Source organism: Bubalus kerabau, chromosome 3 (genome assembly GCF_029407905.1).
Source record: "Bubalus kerabau isolate K-KA32 ecotype Philippines breed swamp buffalo chromosome 3, PCC_UOA_SB_1v2, whole genome shotgun sequence".
Classification (NCBI taxonomy): domain Eukaryota; kingdom Metazoa; phylum Chordata; class Mammalia; order Artiodactyla; family Bovidae; genus Bubalus; species Bubalus kerabau.
The window spans coordinates 90,564,803-90,577,587 of record NC_073626.1 but is presented as its reverse complement, the minus strand read 5'-3'; the positions used below and the strand labels follow the sequence as shown (position 1 = coordinate 90,577,587).

General features: G+C 34.3%; 1 protein-coding gene across 6 annotated transcripts in view; it reads right to left on the bottom strand.

The window, feature by feature from the left end:
* The window catches only part of BAZ2B (bromodomain adjacent to zinc finger domain 2B), a 420,528-nt gene that overhangs the window by 108,394 nt on the left and 299,349 nt on the right, over positions 1 to 12,785 (bottom strand). For all 6 annotated transcript variants that reach the window (XM_055572451.1, XM_055572453.1, XM_055572452.1 and 3 more), the window contains 5 exons: positions 10,871 to 11,071; positions 10,158 to 10,553; positions 3,641 to 4,244; positions 1,768 to 2,061; positions 455 to 515 (listed from right to left, as the gene is read on the bottom strand). In XM_055572451.1, coding sequence (XP_055428426.1) covers positions 455 to 515; positions 1,768 to 2,061; positions 3,641 to 4,244; positions 10,158 to 10,553; positions 10,871 to 11,071 — 1,556 coding nt within the window. The remainder of the gene's footprint in view (positions 1 to 454; positions 516 to 1,767; positions 2,062 to 3,640; positions 4,245 to 10,157; positions 10,554 to 10,870; positions 11,072 to 12,785) is intronic.

Below are 12,785 nucleotides of genomic sequence, written 5' to 3'. Positions count from 1 at the left end.
CGCTCAGTCGTGTTCGACTCTTTGCGACCCCATGGACTGCAGCCCACCAGGCTCCTCCATCCATGGGAGTTTCCAAGCAAGAGTACTGGAGTCGGGTGCCATTGCCTTCTCCGACGGTGGCTTTCACCATCCTTTAAATCTATCTTCACAACAATTTCTGACACTCTTAACTGGGTCCCTGCTCTTTGCCAAATGATTTGCTTTTGCAACTTTTTCAATCATATTCCCACCTAGCTGCATATGATCCCATCCCAGCTCTACCATACCTAAACCCAGCAGTTAGGCTTAATTTTAGTTTTCTGATATATCAACCTCAGATATATCAGCTTTGCTCTTCTGTTTAATAAATACTGTGCAGTATATTCACTTCTGTTAGTAACAGTAGAGAATGAGAAATCAAAACATGCATAAATATGTGGGGCAAAAGCATAAAGATAAATCTTATTTTGCATACCCATATTCCAAAGGAATATGCAGTTCACGTTCATCTGTTACTCTTCTCCTTTTGGAAGTGCCTTCAAGAAAATTCAACCAGTTAACATAAAAGATTAGTTTATATACATGAAAAATTTTTGATAGTTTTGAAACTTTTCTTTGAATAATGTGTCTTAATGATTTGAATTATTTAGTGTTTTTCTGCAGTTTGTACATTATTTTTAGATTATTTTCAACAAAACACACTGTATAAAGTAGAGGTTTTTTTTTTTTTTTCTTTTTGGTCTGCATGACATAATAGCTAGTATTTATTTCTCTCTAATGAAAAAGACGATGAAAGTAAAAAGGTAAAGCTTTCCTCTCATCTTGTTATTAAGGAAATGGCTAAAGAAGTAGAAGGAAAATAGCAGATAGAGGTTTCAGGAAACTATGTATAGTTGTTTTCTTTGAAAATATGTGTTTTAAGATGTTGAAAAATTTCAACAGTTGGATCATACATTTAAAAATAATACTGTAAAGTAATTAGCCTCTAATTAAAATAAATAAATTTAAAAATAAATAAAAATATGTATACAACTTCTATAGCCATATAAATCCACAGTCAAAAGCACTTTAATTAAACTACAAAGAATAGGATTATAATTATATGGAAAATTTTTCATGACAAAGATCAAGCTTCACCAATACAAATGGATACATCTTAAATAAGTTGGATATCATATTGGTTCATGTCAAGTGAAAACAAAACTAGAAATTTTCAAGAAAAGAGTGACATGTGTAAGACAATATATTATTTTACAATACATGCCTATATTTTTTTAGTTATTCAATTGAGAATAGAAATTTGAGAGTAATAATGCAAAACCTTTTAAAGAAGACCTCTAATAGTTTATAAAAGATCAAAAGGAAAAAAGATACGGCATGTTAATAAAATACTACTACTACTCACTAATACAAATGACACTGGCTATGTGTTGGGCAGACATGCAATTGTATCTTAAGAAAAAAAGGGAGCTCATTTTTGTAAATTACCAAAAAAAAAAAAAAAAAAAAGTCCAACTGTCAGTCAAATTCTTAATTCTAGAAGTATAAAATGAACATAAAAACAGGAAAGTATTTAAACTCAAGGCTGCCATCAATCAGGTTCTTAAATTGGAAGCACAGAGGAAAAAATGGTAGTGAGTCATATCCTTTGAAAATACACACTGACCTTTCTTAGCCTAAAATCTAGCCCTTGATTCCAATGAGATCATCCCCAGAACACTGTATAAATAAGAATTCTTGTTATGGTTTGATTTCTACTTCACAATAATAAAAATAAAGTGTAGGTACCAGAGTGTGGACTTGAAGTAAGTGTGGAAGAAGGTGTGCCAAGAAAAGCAGGTGACTGGGATTCAGAACATAAGGCAGCAGGAGCAGAGCCTGGGGCTTTTGCTATGTGGAGGTTACGAGGTGTTGAGTGAGCTGTGAGACTGATGGAAGGGCTTTTGACAGAGGAAGCTGTTTTATTCAGTTTCATTGAAGTTTTCTCTCCTTCAGTATCACTATCTGATTCATCTTGGTCTTTATCATCATCATCATCTTCTTCTGATCCTTCTGTATCTGATTCTGAATTACTATCTGATTCTGGGAAGTAAAAGAAGCATTTGTATATTATAACTAGATAATCACCAACAGTTTGCAGTTTGTATCTAAATGGAATAGTTCAGGAATCAGCATTTTTGACTGAGAACTCAAATGAGCAACTTTTCTGAAGAGTAAATGTAAAAATTACTATCTTAAAACCTATTTGAGCTCAAGGTATGTAGGCCATAAATGCTTAAAATTCTTCATTAAAGTAACTGTTTTACTCAAATCATATAACTTGAATCATAAAACAGTTCTTCTTTCACATGACACTATTCACATGATGAGTTTTCAAAATTATTTTCAATTTAATAAATAAACTAAAGTATAGAGGAAACAGAATTTTATTATTTAAATCAATAGATTTCAATAATCTGAGAAGTACACAAGGTTCAGTATGAGGAAGAGAACTCTGGAACTATCATCACTCGTTCTTCTGGGTTTTGAGGCAAAAGAAAACAATTTTGGAGGAGAGATACTTGGCTTTGGGGCTGCAGTTAATTCTACTCATCAAGCTTCTCAGGCTTCACAAAAGATTAGTATTACATAAAAAACTGGGGAGTAATTTAATGATTTAATAATTTAAGTTTGTGCTAGCAATGTAGTCCTATAAATTTGCATCTATTCCTATAGATATGTAAAACCTAATTACACAGATGATACTAGGCCTGTATTTTAATGGTTCCCAGAACAACAGCTTCTGTGGAATTGTGTTTTGTGTAGTACTAGCTACCCATATCGAAGTTCATTATAAAAGTTACCTTTGAAAGCTATTAATACTATGTATCATGCAAAGTTGCGTTTATGGGAACCCTAGGAAAATATATTATTAGGAAAAGTTGTTCTTACCCTGAGCAAGTAGGTTGTTTTTACCTTATAGTCATTTTAAAAATTGTATAATTGATTATATTTTCCTACTTATATTGGGAGATAGAAAATTTAAAATTGGATTTGTGGCTGACGAGGAACAAATTCAAAAACTTTTATAATACGTATCTCATCTTTGTATTTAAATTTTAAACTATTTTATATTTTCAATCTTCTGTGGAACAAGAAAAAAAGAGTTAAAGGGAAATAAAACAAGAAATTAAAAAGAAAATAAATAAAATCGGGGGTACTCTATATGTTATTAAATAAATTGTGTTGCTAAGAACTATTCATAGAGATTTAGGCTTTGGGGTATTTTCTGAATGTCTGAGTAAAATTTTGCCTTTCTTTAAAACATCCAGTGACACAATTTAACAAGTAGCAGAAGAGATGAAAAAGAAAGGACAAATGAGTGGTCATGAATTAAATGAAAATTAAGCAAGTTCCTCAAGTTCTTATTCTTAATTCATGAATTACTTATAGTCATTTTAAAGTTATTTGTTTAGTGTTACATGAACAAGCTGAGAACTTAATTTAGGATTTTCAATCTCAATTATTCCTTTCCTTTACCACTCACTATAGAAAGGCACAGAGCTGCATGAAACGGTGAATGACAGCGATTTCAAATCTGTGGATTTGAAGAGCCTCTTTAAAATGTTTTGGTTCACGGGGCATTTAGAGAAACACTTTAAACTTAAGAATAGAAAACAACCTGATTGGCTGTCATCAGAGTCATCGTCTTCCTCATCTTCCTCATCTTCCTCATCATCTTCCTCTTCATCCTCATTCGAGTCTTCAGAATCTTTGCTACTAAGAATGTCTGAATCTGTTCCTCTAAACTGCTCCACTAGAGATTGTGCAGGATGAGAGTGAGGCTGTGTTTTCACTGTGTTTACATTGTTGCTAACTGCTTTTTCCTTCCCTTGACTATGCAGTATGGGAGAGGGAGGGGGTATGACAGTTGTCTGACTGCCAGGGGTTCTTCTTCCACTTGTACTCAGATTTACGGGTGAGGCAAAAGGGGCGCTACTTGCAGTAGCAATGTTCTCATTAATCTTACTCTGCATTTTAGTTTTGGTAGTAAGTGCCAGAGGAGCTTCTTGAATGACACTTTGAATAACTCCATTTGGTTGGTGATTACCTAAAAGTGCATTTGTCAAGAATGGATTAGGGTTGCTGTTTTCTAATGTCTGTTTTGGATGTGCTGGTGAACTAGAGGTTGGTTTTGGATTTGACAAAGCTGCAATAACCTTCTTCAGGCTCTTAGATGACTCCTGTTTCTTTAACTGAGCTGGGAATGTCTGTTTATATTGTTCCTGTTGAAACATAAAGTAGAATACAAAACAATAATGTATCATAAGAATAAAGACTTTTATTTGCCTTCTGTATCTGACAACAACTAATCATATACAAATTTAAATCATGATATTTAAGGGCTATAAACAAGTAGAAGTGATGACTAGTTGATTGCTGAACCTTGGCTAGACATAATATATTTAAAAATTTAGTCTTTCCCCTTCAAAATGTGTGTTTCCTTACTGCTCTCCCCTCTTATTACTGCAGTGCCCATTTTTCTCAATGACCCAAACTTGAAACCTTAAAAACATCTTTACTTTTATTTTTTTCAAGTCAGCCACATTAATACTATGTGTTTTGGATTCTTTCATTGAAATACTGCTCAAATTTAAGACATACTATCACTTCTTACTACCCAACTCCCAATATATGCATATGCCAAGGGCAATTTTCTCATAAAATAAGCTACATTTTATATTAGCTCTTTGGTCAAAACCTTTAGTGCCTCTTCCTCCACTGCCAACTTTATAAACCTTAAACACTTATATCTGATATTCAAATTACTTTTCAAGTAGACACTAACATACCTCTGTAGTCCAACTGGACTATTGGCCATGCCCGGTGCATGTCACAGTACTTTTACTGCCTCTACAGTCTGTTATAACCATTTTCTTTGCATAAAATGTCTTCCTTTAATACATTTCAAGCTGATGAAATCCTGTTCATTATTCAAAATCCAACTCAAGATGCTTCCTATATTTGTCCCAGCCTAAAGCACTCATCTCTCCTATCCTTAAGCTCTTTTATGTCCCTTGCTGCTGCTGCTGTTAGTTGCTTCAGTCGTGTCCGACTCTGTGCGACCCCATAGACGGCAGCCCACCAGGCTCCCCTGTCCCTGGGATTCTCCAGGCAGGACCACTGGAGTGGGTTGCCATTTCCTTCTCCAATGCATGAAAGTGAAAAGTCAAAGTGAAGTTGCTCAGTCGTGTCCGACTCTGTACGACCCCATAGACGGCAGCCCACTAGGCTCCGGCGTCCCTGGGATTCCACTTATAGTCTATCCTGTAGTTTTCTACAGTAACCATGATTTGAAGTTAGTAGAAAGGCTGGCTTAATGTTCTGTGGAATCTACTTTGTCGTGTCTTTAGCACATTAGCATTAGAAAGCATGTAGAAAACAGTTTAGAAAAAATTATACTTTTTTGGGAAAAATTCATTTGTAAACCATTAAACCATAAAATTTATATCTGTAAATAGCAATAAAAATTTATTTGACTATCAGGATCTTCATGAAAAGAATAACATCATATGAATTTCATTAAACTTTTATAACTAAAATATAAAAAAGAAAACTGAAGTAGAATGATTAAAATATCCAAAGTTGACAGAAATAGAAGTTAAATTTTGAAAGGTAAAATTCTGCAATGAAAATGGTTGCCTTGAAATTAAAATCAACAGTATTGTCAGCACTGGACCTGGACTCTTAATACGCAAGTCAGCAAAGATTTGTGGTGGGTTATTTCATAAATATAAATGGAGATGGGATGCCACACAGAATGACTTATTAAATATTTTAAAGTACCAGTACTAATAAGCAGTAAGCAATTCCCATATAAACTTTTTTATCTTATTTAACTTATCTTAATGGTATTTGTTTAGAAAATTAAGTTAACTTTTTGTAAACAAAGACTGAAATATAATATTTGTACATAAGGCAATGCTTCACAAAGAGAAAGGGCTTAATTGGTATTTATTCAGTGAATAAAATATGGAATATTACATAATTGTTTATCTTTTTAAAAAGAATTTTATAGCAAACTTTTACATAAAATATTTTAATATAATTTTACTTAATATTTATATGAAACATAAATATTGCATAGTATATGAGTATATATATATAATATACTCAATACTTCATATTTTATATATATACTGATTTAAATTTTCAGCAGAAACATTTAGTGAATTTTCATTCCTTGGAACAAAATTTTGTCACAGTCATTTTGTATTCTAAAAGGCAGTTAATATTTTTAATAGGCAGTTAATATTCCTTCCAAATATATAGGATCAAGAGTCATAAAATCAAAAATTTCCCTTTAGTTTTATGTTTCATATTTTAATTTTCTGAAATTGCTTCTCATTCTATAACTCTGAAGAATTACTTCTCAAATATTGACATCTGAAGGTGTTCTAAAATAACCAAAAATGACTGTATTTTATCCCAAGACTAGCATCAGTTATGCTTTTACAGCAAATGTGCTATCCTTTTTGATATTAGGGGTGGGACATTAAGTAGGAGGGGAGAAAAATGAGACCTGTATGGTAGCAAAAGTCTTGCTACTTCCATATATCCTTGGGTGATCAGAGTATGAGAAGAGAGAGGTGCAAAGCTTTGTCCTACCTTGAAGCTCTTGCTCCCCTAGTCTTTACCTGACTCTCTGGAGACCACAAAAAAATCTTCTAGGCAAAACTCCTGGTCTTTATTACAATTAATGTATACTGACTTAAATTAAATGTCTACAGTATAAGGTTTGAAAGGATCCAATAATTAAATAACACTGAAGAAAATCATCAACTAGTGCGGAAAGCAGATACATAGAAGGAAGAGTGAAATAATGGAAACTGTCATAAGAAATCAAGCAAAATTCTAAATATATTAGACTGTCACATAAAGAAGGAAAGCTGATGTAAGAGAAATATTTATAAAAATACCCTTTAACTCAATGCCTGCCTGCTGCCTCCTAAGTCGCTTCAGTCATGTCCGACTCTTTGTGACCCTATGGACTATAGCCTGCCAGACTCCTCTGTACATGGGATTCTGTAGGCAAGAATACTGGAGTGGCTTGCCATGCCCTTCTCCAGGGGATCTTCCTGATCCAGGGATTGAACCTGTGTTTCTTATGTCTCCTGCATTGCCAGGCAGGTTCTTTACCACTAGTGCCACCTGGTAAGCCCTTAACTCAATTCTAGATACCAATAAATAGATAAAGTCATTCACAGATGAATCTACTGTGAATGTGCAGTCACATAAAATATTTCCCACTAACTACCATATCATTTCAGAAACACCAAATTATTTCACCTTTATCATGGGCTTTGAAATCAGAATGATCTTGGTTTAAAAATCTGTCTTCTCATAACTTGTTATATGATGTTGAAAAGTGACTTAACCTCTCTGAGCCTTAGTTTCTTTACCTCACACAATTTTGTAAGGATTACATAAGATCACATGGGTAGAAAGCCTAGCTTGGCTACATTTATAAAGCCAATGTTTAATAAATGACTTTATAATAGATGTCACATATCTTTAAATAGGAATTTAAGAAACTCTTAAAAAATTAAGAAAACTTATGCAAGTAACTATTGATGTGGCTCTGTAAATTCTTTTATCTTAAAGTGGAATATACATTCATGAAAAAATTAAAAGTAACCAATGCAAAGTAATTTTTAACTTCCTTAGCTTTTCAAAGAGAGTCAATAATATGATGCCAATAACTCCTAACAACTGACCAGCCCATTACAAGTTGTCATATGTGTGATATTATGATATCACTCATCATTCCATTTGGATTAGTGGTTCTCAAATTTGGTTGCACATCTGAATCACATGGGATGCTATTTAGACATGCAATATCTTAATCTCAACACAAAAGATTCTGATTTTAAATTGTTCTGAAATGGTTAGTTCTTTTTTAGTTTTCCAGGTGATTTTAATGTACACTTAGGCTTTAGAACTACTCATTTAGATTCTCAAAAGAGTTCTGATTTCCTCACTTTTCTTTGACCTTGTTCTTAAATTCTTCCCTGATAGCTTAGTTGGGTAAAGAATCCGCCTGCAATGCAGGAGACCCTGGTTCAATTCCTGGGTCGGGAAGATCTCTGCTGGAGAAGGGATACGCTACCCACTCCAGTATTCCTGGGCTTCCCTTGTGGCTCACCTGGTAAACCCACTCCAGTATTCTGGCCTGAAGAATTCCATGGACTGTATAGTCCATGGTCGCAAAGAGTCAGACAGGACTGGGCAACTTTCTCTTTCACGTCAAATTCTTCACTGTAAAAAACATGGATACCATGGGGGGAGGGCAGGTGGGATGAACTGGGAGATTGGGATTGACACATAGACATTACTATGCATAAAATAGATAACTAATGCTGCTGCTGCTGCTAAGTCACTTCAGTCATGTCCAACTCTGTGCGACCCCAGAAACGGCAGCCCACCAGGTTCCCCCGTCCCTGAGATTCTCCAGGCAAGAACACTGGAGTGGGTTGCCATTTCCTTCTCCAATGCATGAAAGTGAAAGTGAAGTCACTCTATCGTGTTCGACTCCCAGCGACCCCATGGACTGCAGCCAACCAGGCTCCTCCATCCACGGGATTCTCCAGGCAAGAGTACTGGAGTGGGTTGCCATTGCCTTCTCCCGATAACTAATGAGAACCTACTATACAGCACAGGGAACTTTACGAACTCTGTGGTGACCTAAATGGGAAAGAAATTCAAAAAAGAGGAGATATATGTATATGTGTAGCTGATTTACTTTGCTGTACAGCAGAAATTAACACAGCATTATAAATCAACTATATACTCCAATAAAAATTAACTTAAAAAATAAAGAGTGAATAGATAAGGGCATTTTTATTTTTATTTTTTTTTGGAGAAAGAAAGGCAGCATATCATAGTGATTAAGAACAAGGACTCTCATGTTATAGAGTCTAAGTTTGAATTCCAGCTCCATCACCAACTAGCATGTGATCTTGGGTGAGTTAAGTCATATGAATCTGAATTTGATCATATATATATGTACATGTACATGATATTATTTGTGGCACTTATAGATGTCGTTAACCAATAACTAAATACATATGCAGCACTTAAAATAATGAATGGCTGGCAAAACAGTAAGTCTTATCCAATGATTAGGATGCCTAATGATGGTTTTTATTAACAAAAGTCAGGCGACTGTGTTCAAACAGAATATTTTTTCTCCAGTCTCATGAGTTCAAGATTAAAAAGCACTGGTCATTTAATTACTAGAATTCTTCTGAACATATGACTGTAGACTATACAATAATATAAAATTAACAGCAAGAAAATAAATATGAAAAAAGTTTTCTGATGAGTGGTTCTGGTGTTTGTATAAGTAAATTTACTCAAAATATTTTGTGTTTTGTATAATTCATTAAGAATGGTAAAGGAAAGCAATTCTTAGAAAGGATTTTTTTGCTTAAAATTGATCCAATACAATATTGTAAAGTTAAAAAATAAAATAAAAATTTTTAAAAAAAATTGATAAATTACAGGACTATAGGCAATAGCACCCCACTCCAGTACTCTTGTCTGGAAAATCCCATGGATGGAGGAGCCCGGTAGGCTTCAGTCCATGGGGTCGCGAAGAGTCAGACACGACTGAGCAACTTCACTTTTACTTTTCACTTTCATGCATTGGAGAAGGACATGGCAACCCACTCCAGTGTTCTTGCCTGGAGAATCCCAGGGACGGCAGAGCCTGGTGGGCTGCCATCTATGGGGGTCACACAGAGTCGGACACAACTTAAGTGACTTAGCAGCAGAGGTAAATTACTCAAGAGTTCATTTCTTTAAAAAAGAATATACTAATATTAGGAAAAAAAGAAACTGATTCTAAACAAAAGTAACTGTGAAGTGTCCAATGCAAATATATTTATCCTCTTACTGCTAAAATACTAAGCCTAGGAAAAGATGACAAGATTGCGTTTACAAAAGTATATTAAACAGGTGTATAGGTAAATATAAAATCACAGACATTTAGTTTTCTGGTGTGAATATTCTATTTGTGATGACTAAGAATGTATAAATTTAAGAGTAGAAGTCAGTTTAAACTTAAACAAGTGTAAGACTAGATAAGAGCTCTTTGTCTAATAATAAAAATCTTCTATAAATTATTTTTAACTCACCCGTTTGGAACGCAATTCACTGGTCAAAGAACTAGATTCTTCAGAGGTATTTTTATTCCCTGCTTTAAGTACATCGGGAGAAGGAACTATGAGTTTCATGTAAGTTTCCTTTTTGGCTTGATTTACCAAAGATAAAGGTTTCACATTGGACACCAATCCCGTAGACTGTATCACACTTGTGTGTTTGTTCACAGATTCCTCCTTGGCCTGAGAGCTTTGGAAAATAAATGGAAGCTGCTGTGACAAAACCTGAGGCTGCTTCTGCTGGGATTGGAATGATGAGTGAGTCTGGGATTCAGACAGAAGAGGTAATGGCTGGTGAATTCTTTTTTCCTGGGCTTTTTCAGTTGCTTTCTGTCCTTCTGCTTTTGGGTCTGAAACACCATGTAATAGCACCTGTAAACACAAATTAAAAGGCAACTTCTTTAACATCTGTTAAAACAAAGAACATCAAGCAGTAAACCATGAGGGCGAAAAAGGGTACCTTAAAAAAGTGTTTCTAATAATTGATAAATATATAAAACTCACTAAAAAATTCACAAAATGTCCCTTCAAAAATGTTTCTCTATCTCCTTTTTATTCTTGTGCAAAAGGAAGAACTAAAGGCAATGATAAACTTTAAACTATATAGACTTTGAGAGTTAAGATAAGCCAGTTAATTCCTAAATATGAATAATGTGAAGATACCACCCAATGAAATGATTTATACCTACCTGGTTGTTACTTTTCTGCTGTGCTTCACTCTCTGAATCAGAATCATCATCTTCACTTTCTTCAATACTTTGATCTTCTTCTTCATCTTCCTCTAGGTCATCCGAATCACTACTACTAATGCCTTCACTTGACGTGTCTGATGATGTGCCTGAATCACTATCACTGTTGCTAGAACTTTCCATAGCTTTTTTCCTTGGCTTCTGGATAAAGACAAGATTTTTTAACAAGATTTTTCTTTTTGGAAAAAATTCAAGTTTCAGTAAGAGGTAGGCTCTTTTAATTCTTAAATGATATTTTCAATCTCAAAGTGTCATTTTAGAAAAAAGTAAAAAGCCACATGTTTTAAAGGTAATTATTCGAAAAACTGATCACATTAACTTATCTGACAGGAATCTCCAGTAAAAAAGTATAACATCTGTCGTGTATAGAATATTGAAAACAGTATACAATGTAGTATGTATATGCGTGATATATATATATATATATGTACATATGTACACTCTCATATGACTGCCATGCTTCAAAAGGTATGACAGATTAAAAAAGCAATTTACAAAAAGATTCCAGTTATGACAAAGAAAACAACAGTTCCAGATATGTACATTGAGTTCTACATTTAGCATTAATCTTTCTTTGTGTAGACAGTGAATCAGTAGCCAAACACACCTTTCTAGGTGCTTGACTACAATAAAGTCTATGATAGAGTCTCTGCCTTCAGAAAACTCACATTCCAGTGGTGGTGGTGGTGATAGACTAGACAGATAATTATTTTAAAAACAAATAATTCCATACAGTAAAAAGTATTGTAGAGAAGATAAAATAGGCAGAAAAAGGCTTAAAGAGTGGCTTTAGTTAAGTGTCAAGGAATTTAAGTTTTGTATATTTCCACATCAGAAAAGACATAAAAATATGATAAAGAGAGAGATTAGTTTCTGGAAAATTTAAGACTCTACAGGACAAAGAAAATTCAAAGCTGAAAAGGGATGTGAGATCATATAAAAGGAAAGTTTTGTGTTTAAAGGACAGACAATGTTAGTGGATAAAAAGAGAAAAAATGAGATAAACTATAACTAAATAACTATACAATGATGAAAAAGTTAAAATTCTGCCAATAGGAAGACTAAAAGGGAGAAATGTCAAAACAACAAAGCAAGACTGACTACAAAGTTACTTCAGAACATTTCTATATTGTTTGCTGGTAGATAAAATAGAGAAAAATCAGCAATGAATTACAAAAGCAACGAATTACACTAAGTTATGGCTTTAGAAGAAATGAAGCCTTTCATAACTATGGGGTTTGGGAATAAAAGTTAATATTACACCTCTACAAGAAGAGGCTAGGTTTTGAAGCCATAGTTTCTGATGGCAAACATATGTTTTCCTTTGTGTCTTCTGAAATTTTATTTAAATCATATAAAATACATGTGTGAAGAGAGTCACTCCTGTCATATTTTGCTTGCCATGATACTGTGTTAACTGCTCCAAAGTAGCACAGGCATACTCTTCAATAAGCTAATAGTCTCAGCATTCCCTAAGCTCTTTGCCTTACAGTAAAGCAGAAAGGGATTTGAAATAAGGGAACTCATAGGATGAGAAAGACCAAAGCAGAGATTAAAGGGAAATAGTACTAATAGAGTAATGTTAAGCATACCGTTTTGGGGGCAGAGAAACAGCTCCTTCTTTGCGACCAAAATCTGTTTTGAGTCTCTAAGTATGTTTGGGCTTCCTAGGTGGTGCAGTGCTAAAGAATCCTCCTAACAATGCAGGAGACTTGGGTTTGATCCCTGGATTAGGAAGATCCTCTGGAGTAGGAAATTCCATGGACAGAAGAGGTTGGTGGGCTGCCAGGACTGCGAACAGTCAGACACGACTGAGTATATAGACACACACGCATAGCAAGACTATGAAAATCTT